General features: G+C 38.9%; 1 protein-coding gene across 2 annotated transcripts; it reads left to right on the forward strand.

The window, feature by feature from the left end:
* The first annotated feature begins 914 nt into the window (after window positions 1-914).
* On the forward strand, window positions 915-8,941 carry tmem263 (transmembrane protein 263). 2 transcript variants are annotated; one of them, XM_079567768.1, is made up of 3 exons: window positions 915-1,046; window positions 5,373-5,443; window positions 7,901-8,941. In XM_079567768.1, exons 2-3 carry the CDS (start codon window positions 5,377-5,379, stop codon window positions 8,200-8,202), a joined length of 369 nt encoding a protein of 122 aa, XP_079423894.1. In that variant the 5' UTR covers window positions 915-1,046; window positions 5,373-5,376; the 3' UTR covers window positions 8,203-8,941. The 2 variants fall into 2 exon arrangements, with proteins under 2 accessions (XP_079423894.1, XP_079423893.1); XM_079567767.1 differs by lacking the exon at window positions 915-1,046 and adding an exon at window positions 1,173-1,376 and having other exon boundaries at window positions 7,901-8,940.
* Window positions 8,942-9,252: the final 311 nt, after the last annotated feature.

Consider the following 9,252-nt stretch of genomic DNA (forward strand, 5'->3'; position numbering starts at 1 on the left):
ACCAGTGCATCACATTTGTCAATGATTAATTGTTTGATTTAGGTTCACTATCATTGGGTAAAACTTGTGATAAAAAATATTAAATTAAAATTTTGATTTCCTGTATAAAGCAATTCAATTCAAACAGAAAAAATATATTATAGTATATATATATATATATATATATATATATGTATATATATATATATATATATATATATATATATATATATATATATATATAATATTATAATATATATAATATTATCATTTAGATGATCATTTAGATGAGATTAGACCTAGCTGTGTCTGCTATTGTTGGCCTATATACTTGCAACAAATAATTATAACAACAAATATTTAGCAAATTCAGTTTTGCTTGCTATATCTTATTTGTTTTTTTATATATATTTTTGTTCAGATTGTGAAAAGTTAGACAGGTATATTCTGGCCCAGGGGGGTGTAGTCTAGCCTAGGCTATTTTATACCCCCGGGAAAACTAGGGGTTTATTCTGGGCGGGGGTTAATTTGTCCTGTTACACCAGGAGTTTGCATGTTCTCCCTGTGTCTATGTAGAGTAGCAATTTCTCTACTAAGTATAACTTAACTGAATTACGACAAGTCAAAATGACATCACAAATATCCAAAATGATGTCACCCATAGAAATGAATGTGAAATATGATGTCATTTGCACTAGTAGAAATATCACGGATATCCAAAAGGATGTTGAGTATAGGAGAAATATTATTATTGATATCTGAAATAATAGCTGTTGCTAGTGAAAAGTGAATTAGAGATATCTGTATTACATATCCAGAATTTTGATTAGGCTAATGTTAAAACGGCCTGCCATACACGTATAGCATAACTGTCAGCACATCTATATCCTTTATGGGTGGGGACTAAAGGTTGTCTACCCCCCCCCCAAAAAAAAGCAAACAAAGTCATCTTCATCGGCAGCCTCAACACGGGAATCTGCTGAAAACCACAAATAAAACGCGATTTGTCGGAGTTTCCATAGAGGAAAAGTGTAGTAAACATCGATCTGTGGTTCGTGTATTTCAAGGTAAGTGTCAGAGGACACGACAACTTTTTTTTTCTGTACAAGCAACACAACAAGGACGACAAAGTCCAGTCTCGTAAAATGAACGCCAAAACCTCTCGGCTTTTGTGCACAAAGTATAAGCTCCCTGATCGACAGACTTCTAGCTGGTTTTAGGTAAAAGGGTTTGAAGCAGGTTTAGTATTCGGGGAGTGACGTGTCTTGATGCTCCATCCATTGTACGCACGCGCTGCGTAAGTGAGACCGAACCAGACGAAGGCGACCGCATTTCATCACTTTCCCAGTTCAGCTGTTCCTGAGTGAAAGAAACGTAGATGTCATGAAACATTTCTAGTAAGTCAACACCTAAATTAAGCGTAAAACGATGATGGGGCTTGCTCGCTCGTCCGGCATCGGTGTAGTTGTACCTAGCATTTACCTAGCATCACAATGGCTAAGCTAAGCGTGTGTGGGTTTAACATAGGCCTATCTCTAAAATGTGCTCATGGACATAAGGTGACCGGAATGTACCAGTTACCCTCTGCTGCATGACTAAATAGAAATGTATACATAATTTGGAGAAGGGTGAAGGGCTAACTACGGTGTTTATGCCATGTAAACAATACACAGTGGAGGCCTAGCTACTTGAGCGGGCAGATAAAATGCACTCCAAAACATGTAACTAATTTAAAAAGCAATTCAGTAGCATTATTTTTCGCCATTTCAAAGATGGCCTTGCCGGCACAGTTAACATTTGGCACATTGAGTGATTATGAGAAGCGTAAGTTACAAATTAAATTACAGTTTTGTCCTTCTAGCCATTGCCTTGAACAGGTCCGCCTTGTTTTGGGATCAGCGGTACAACACACCCACAATATACAGCTCAAGCTAGAACCAATACAAATAAAGAGCAAACTTTTTTCTAAAGCATTGAAGTCTTCCTGGCGTTTTCACAATGTTAATGCAAGAGGTAGTGTCAATATTCATCTAAAATAAACATGTAAAAGAAAATCAGGTCAGTATATTTAAACAACTTCCTTCAAGGGCTGATTTATTACTTTGATTTAAATACTTGACAAACGAGTGAACGAGGATGCCACGAAATTCAAATGTTAGTTGTGGTCCAAACTTAACTTTTGTAACATATTTGCAGGTGAGTGTACTTATGGGTATTTGGATTTTCTTCATTGGAATGAAAATATTAAATGGAAAAACAAGTTGTTTTTCAATTTTGGTTTGCAAATCGAAAAATGAAAAAAAAAAAAATACGCAGCAATTTTTCAAGTCAATGAAACGTTTTTAAAAATAATGCTGATCTGCATGTTTGCATTGTATATTTAAGAAACAAAAACAAATTAAGACGATTAACGAACAACCCAATTTTCATTTTATGTAACCGGAAGTTGTCATATTTGTGCGCCAAGAGTGCTAAATATAAACGCCCCTTATATGAAGGTGCAGTTTGCGCAAAAACATCCACCTTGTGATTGGCAGTCTGCAGCCTGAAGTGTGCTGCTGTATTGGCACATTTAGGCCATTCCTTTGGTTAGTGGCAAGCAAACACTATAGATACTAATAGGAATGATGGCAATAAAAAAAAAAATCTTTATACGAGGAGTCTGGGGTCTCCTTTGTGCACAGTGAGGCACTGGTGTGAACCGAAGAGCGCCTGGTCAATGGCCTATTAGCAAAGTTCTAATGAAAAGTGCTGGAGAGACACAAAAAATATGTTTTGGATAGCTATAGGAGAACTACAGTCTCTCAACGATAATGTCCTTCAGTAGATCAGTCTCTTGACTAACCGTCAACAATCTAAACCAGTGTGGTCAACATCTCGCTTTAACTCGGCCCCCAATCAAAACCGCCCTTTGACTTGGGGCTCCGTGCGCTCTGTGGCGCACAGCCCAGATGCGCACTATGCAAATACACGTCCGTGAGCAGTACATTAATTTAAATAAAGTGCGTCGGGCGAGGCGGCTAAAGCTAGCTTAATGATAGCTATGACTCCACAAGCGTTAGCATTCAATATATACACGACTTTTCCTCCTGGAATCTCTCGTTTGAGCAGCGAAGAATTTGTAACTCTATGTAGCAAAGCTATTTTGACCAGTTTTACAATGTGTAAAACATGTGACAGTGTTTTTAGCTGTTAAAAAGTTCTTGCTCCTATTAATTAACACGGTGACCGGAAGTGGTTTACTCACTTAGCGGAGTGCGGAAGTCGTTAGCGCGTAACCCCTATAGTGCTTGCCCTCTCTCATAAAATGCCTACCACAGCCCCCGGATGTGACGACATCGCGATCTCTCGTATTCCATTCCACTCCTCCTCCAGCTCATTCCCAGAGTGCCGGAAGGAACCTGCTGTGCTACCATCAAAACTTAAATTAGAGCTAAAAAGTTCTCACTTGAACCCTGAATAAAATTGTAAAACTAAATGCATCCATTGTCGAAGTGTAGAATCTGATTACTGGTGCAGTACCAGGTTGAAAGGAGCAGGCGTTTTTATACTGTAGAATTTGCTGTTGTGGCTAATGTTAGCTTAGCGGCGTCCATTGGTTTGCATGTACCAGTTAGCATTGGCTATATATTATATTTAGAGTTAGAGCCAGTTTGAACATTGTGCTTTGAATGAATGCACTGTTCTGCTCCAAAATGTGACAGCAGTGACTGTTGTTCATGAGGGCAGAAACAGACAGTGTTTAACCTGATGCTCATGGGCCAGGGCCAAATCCAGTCAGTAAGCACTTTAAATTGTAGGCTATATCGTCAAATACAGTATAAGCATTTGATTATGTGCAAAAACAGTTAATCAGAGATAATAAATTAGGCCGTTTATTACTTGATAATGCTATAGCAGCAGGAAGGGCCTTTTTCTATATCTAACTAACTATCTGACAGAGCTGTCCGAAGCTCTGGTACAGCTGACAACTGTTGAAAAAAATAGTTTTATATTTATTACACTTAAAGCTGCCCCAAGTGATGTCTTTTAAAAAAAAATCTTCATCAGTAAGTGGAGTAGTGAACCCTGCTCTGCTCCACCACAATCCCCCTCCCCTCACCTGGCTTTCCTCCGTCACCCACGCCCCTCACTCCCCTACACCGTAGGCCACATGCTATTCTGATTGCATTCAATGAGATACGGAAATCTGATTAAGCTTGTGTGAAACACAGAGATATGTAGCAAAGTAAACATTTTGAGACTTGCATTTATTTACTAAACATGTGTTTGTGTTTACATGGGGGGCATGTGGGAATGAGGCGTGTGGTTGGGGGTGTGCTGCGAGGTGAGGGATTGATATTAGTTTTCTCGTCGCCGCTTTTAATCCTGGGTGTTAGATAAAGAAACACAAGTCCCAGAGCTGCTGTAGCTCCAGTTCACAATAAAGCTAATCCTCCGTACTTGTTGACATCTGCGGGCCGCCACAGCTTCTGCCCTGGTGGCTCAGCTACAACGTTTGTCACTGTTGGGGAAAGCTCGTGATTGGTCGACGCTTACGAATTTCTCCAAAAAGTTCAACATTTCCCAACTCTAGCGTCGGCCACGCTGGATGCCCTGGAGGCGCGTCAAAAGCTTACCATGTGCGAAAAGCTTCGCGGAGCGTCAAAATATCCCGCAGCATGACTCGCTGCGTCCTCCATGTATTTTACATGTAAACCTGACGCTTGGTCGCGTTTGGTGTGAATGCACCTTTTGGCTTTCGTACGTGCTCAAGGAGTGATCTGTAGAAGGCCAGTAGTTTGGTCAACAGTTTTGTAGGATTTGGTTTTTCGATTTGAAACATTTTGTTGAGCCTGTTTAACTCTGACACAGTCGATTGCAGGAATTTCCAGTAGATCAGGTTGAAACTTTATACAATAATTCTGCTCCCTAGCTTCTCTCACTGTCTGAAAATGCAACTCAAGATCAACATACTGTGCAAGGACACACTCACTAATAGCCATCTAGTGTCAGACAGTTGTAAAATTGTCTGGGGTGTTTCTCCATTCAACATTAATAGTTTTGTGCAGCTCAGGGTATTTTTGTAGACGCTGTGTGGAGTTTGAGAAGCAGTTGTAGGTCTGAGAAACCATACACAACATTTCTGGCGAGTGCGTCAATGGCCTTTTGATGCACAGAGCTGAAGGGAATGGCATACACATTTTATACACAATTTGGGGGTTGCGCTTATGAAATTTTGCAGCACTAAATTGTGTTGTCCACTCATTGTGTGTGTGACTGACTGACTGACTGACTTGTAATTAATATTGTGTTACAAGAGTGTAGAATGGTACATGTGACCATTTACCATTATAGCATAGAAAACAAATGCATGCAAGATTCTCAAACCTGTTTCCTTGTGTTTTTCTTAGAGACATGAGTGAGGCAGAGGAGGTGCCTGAGGACGTGCCTGCATACCTCAAAGATGAACCAGCAGCAACAGGTAAAGCAACAACTCTGGTGAGCGAGAGCTATTTCTATGTGCAGTATAGTTTCAAATTGCAGACCGCAGTTTATTTTGCAGCACAATCTCCTTTACAAATAAAATACCCCATCTCCATGGTGTATATGTAAATCATCTTATTGCATGCCTGCCCTGTGAGGCAACTCCTGTTGTGATATTGGGCTTTAAAAAAAGATTGATTGATGACATGTGTGGTGGATGGTTTTAAATTATCCATTTTCCCTCAGATTATCATTGACTTTTAAAAATATGCATATTATTAATATTTAAAGGGACCATTCAGAGTTTAAAAATTATAAAATTAAGTATTTTCCTCCCCCTACATGTTCCAACAATGTCCTAAGGTGTAGAATGAGCCCAGATCTCTAAAATCCTGCACTGTCACTCAAAAAGCTGTTACTTTGGGTCTGAAGTGCCCTCATGCACGAGCTTAATATAGAAGCTGCAGTTACACGTATGACCTGAGGTGGCAGTAGTGAGTGTAAAATGGCCAACTTGCATCTAGCCCCTTTAATCAATAGGGATGCACAGATCCAATACTGGTATTGGATATTGGCGCTGATGCTGATGCTGGAAAAATACAATATAGGGTTTTGCTACAAACATCCAAAACTGAACAGATATGAGTCACTGCTTCCCTGCACCAAAAATCTAAAGTTAGTGATTTTTTTCAGTTTAGAACCAAAGAACTACGTGATGTTGCAGGTAGCTTTTATAGACCAAAGTAGGGATGCACCGATACCATTATCGGGTATCGGGCCGATACCACATGCTTGTACTCATACTCGTACTCATTCATGGGGTCCCGATACCAGAAACCGATACCATTTGATGTGCGGCCAGCGCACCTACGAGGCGCAACTCTCAGCTGAGGAGAGAAAATGGCAACAAACTGGAGAATTCTTTAGTGGAAATACAATAATCCACATAGAGCTGACTTTATTACAGACTGTGCTCTCTAAATAAGAGTCTGTGCTGGATTTAACCAGAGCTTAATGTTGTTAGTGCTGCAGCGTGGAGTCTGCAGTGTATACAAGATACAGGCTAATGTTGCTAACTCGCGGCTAGCAGTTTTGGCCATTCTGACGCCGTTTTATGCCCAGGGGTTTATTCATCTGAAAAACTAACCCAGCGACTAAAAAGTTCTCAGAAAATCCAAATAAAAGAGATACAGCATGTCCATATTGAGCGAAAATGAGCTGCAGCAGAACAATGAAAACGCTGTAGCTACTCGCTAAGTTGCTACAAACACACTAGAAAATCTACACGGAGCTGAAGTAAAGACGAAAAGAGACCATCTCAATACTATTGTTAAATAAAAATACATAAATGAATAAAGCACAGGCATTAGGGAGCTTTTGGACATGGGCTTTTCTGTCTATGATGGACAGTGCAATAAAAATAAAAAATATATTGAATGAAAATAGAATAAATAAATAAATGGCATCAGCTGAATTCTAATATAACTGCTCTTAAATGTGTAGCCTACTTTACTTAAGGAAATGTACATGAGTAAATTAACTAATTACAAACCAATCTGCTGTGAAAAAAGTGGTATCGGTGCATCCCTAGACCAAAGCATGTGCATTATCTTTTTCAAAAATTTTAATTAAAAAAAATAAAAATGGTAATAATATTACTGAACACAACATATACCACTACCGATGAGGATATTTTCATTATACAGGTCATTTAATTTATAAGTACTAAACAACGATTATATAAAGCATGTGCAGAAGTAATGGAACAGTGCTTCTCAAACAAAATATTGACCTTTTGAAGTAGCACTAGATCTAATACTGGTCTATAACTGCACTGAACATGCTTGAATCAGATTGAACATTGGACTAAACATTCCTGAACTGTATTCAAGGCTAGAGCTTGAGAACCGCTTCAAGAAGCCCACATACTAGAGTTATTTAGATGTTATTAGAGTTGTTATTTGACAACAATGTGATGAATAACAGTATAAAATAAGGTGCTTTAAGTACGAAAAGTGCTGTAGTGATTGTGCCTCTCCCTCCTGTCGCCACCAAGTACAAGACAGTACTGCAAAACAGCAGCAGGAAATATTCATTTATAGTCATATTATACAATATTATAATATTGTCTCAATAACACATTCTGTTTGTTGTTCAAAGGACTGACTTTTGTAAAGGCAGAGCTCCGCGGTGGAGCCGCCTTGCCTTAATAGGTAAACAGTATGTGTGATGTCATAGCAATAGCTACAACACCACACTACATTGTTTTGGTTTGATTTGGCCATTCAGTACAGAACGTTGGTTTCATTACTTCACGTCAGAAAAAAACATGAATTATTATTTTCAGCCCTACAGAAAGAATCCAACTAATGAAAACCTCTAAGGTTGCCAAGGCCAGATTATGTCCATTTTCACTTGTTAAAAGCTCCTGATTTTCGACTCTTTTGTGTTGTAGATCTTAACAAGGACCATCCGCAACCCCAGCCGGGCTTGTTTGGCAGGTTGGCAGGAGGACTGTACGGCGTCACCAAAAGTGCAGTCGGAGCCACAGTGGGCAGTGTGGCCTGGGTTGGAGGGAAGGGTTTGGACCTGACGAAGACCGCAGTGACCTCTGTTTGTGCTGTGCCAGCCATGGGAGTGGGGCTGGTGAAAGGCGGAGTGTGCGCTGTAGCAGGAGGAGTGACGGCCATAGGTTCCACAGTGGCAAGCAAAGTTCCCATTGGAGGAGGAGGCAAAAAGAAGGACAAGTCTGACTGATGGGCAATAGACAAAACAGATGAATGGCTCATTTTGCGATCAAGACGGCTCACTATTTGAGTGAAAGTTTGGTGCGGGGTTAATAATGCAGGGTTTTTTGTGTCCTTGATGTAAGGTCATAAAGAGCAAAAAACACAAACTCCTGCTGTCAAAAGAAAGTCCATTTAAACGGTTTCTGTGTAAACACAATACACAACCTTTATAATTCTTTTGTTTATTTGTTTTTTGCTTAAGTTCTTAGATTTAATGCATTTTTATTTCCATTTTGCGAGACAATCCGAGATCTGTCCACTTCCGTTTTGGGTGAGCTCAGTATTAGATTTTCTGCTTCTCACAAGTTTTTGATTTTTTATTTTGTTCACGTCAACGCTGGTAATTTTATGTATATACATCACCCCCTTTATATACACTTGTATATTTGAAATACAACAATATTTTTGATGAGGTGAGCTATTTTTACAGTTTAATAAATGATTTTGATGTAATTTACGTGAACTTTACAAAAAGACATAGACATTTCGTGAGATCCCTCTGCCTTGCTGACACTAGATGTTCTTTCGAAAGAACATCTGAATCTGTTACAAATGCATACGTTAGGGCTTTTGGTATCCTTTTATTTCATGATAAATAAACTACATGAATAGATTTGGTTATATTACAGATTTTTAAATGTCTTTTAACATTGAAAACTGTCCTGTGCTTAACCGAGTTTCGAAGCTTTCAAAACAGTGTTGTAAAATGTTTCAATCTATCCAGGTGTTGTTTAAATAAATATATCTTTACTGGTTTAACTGGTATTTTGTACTTTTTGGTGAATGACATTATGTAGAATAGATATGTTACTTTGATTACTTTGTAAGAACAAGAATTTACAGAAATAATTCTGTGCATCTAATTATAAAGCATTTGTTTCAGATTCATGAACTTTCAGGTTAGTAATCTGTTAGGCTATTTCTGTGATGGTGATCCTGAAAAGTGCAAGTCGGGAAACAGCCATTTAAATTCATCACTTTGAAGAACTGGGATGTTAGAAACATGTTCAGAAAATGT

The sequence above is a fragment of the Gobius niger genome (assembly GCF_951799975.1).
Source record: "Gobius niger genome assembly, chromosome: 12".
Lineage (NCBI taxonomy): Eukaryota > Metazoa > Chordata > Actinopteri > Gobiiformes > Gobiidae > Gobius > Gobius niger.

What these genes read in the sequence shown, in the direction of transcription:
- tmem263 (XM_079567768.1), top strand. Translation starts at nt 5,377, where the DNA reads ATGAGTGAGGCAGAGGAGGTGCCTGAGGACGTGCCTGCATACCTCAAA. An exon ending in AGATGAACCAGCAGCAACAG is followed by an intron (nt 5,444 to 7,900) that starts GTAAAGCAACAA and finishes TTTGTGTTGTAG; the next exon opens with ATCTTAACAAGGACCATCCG.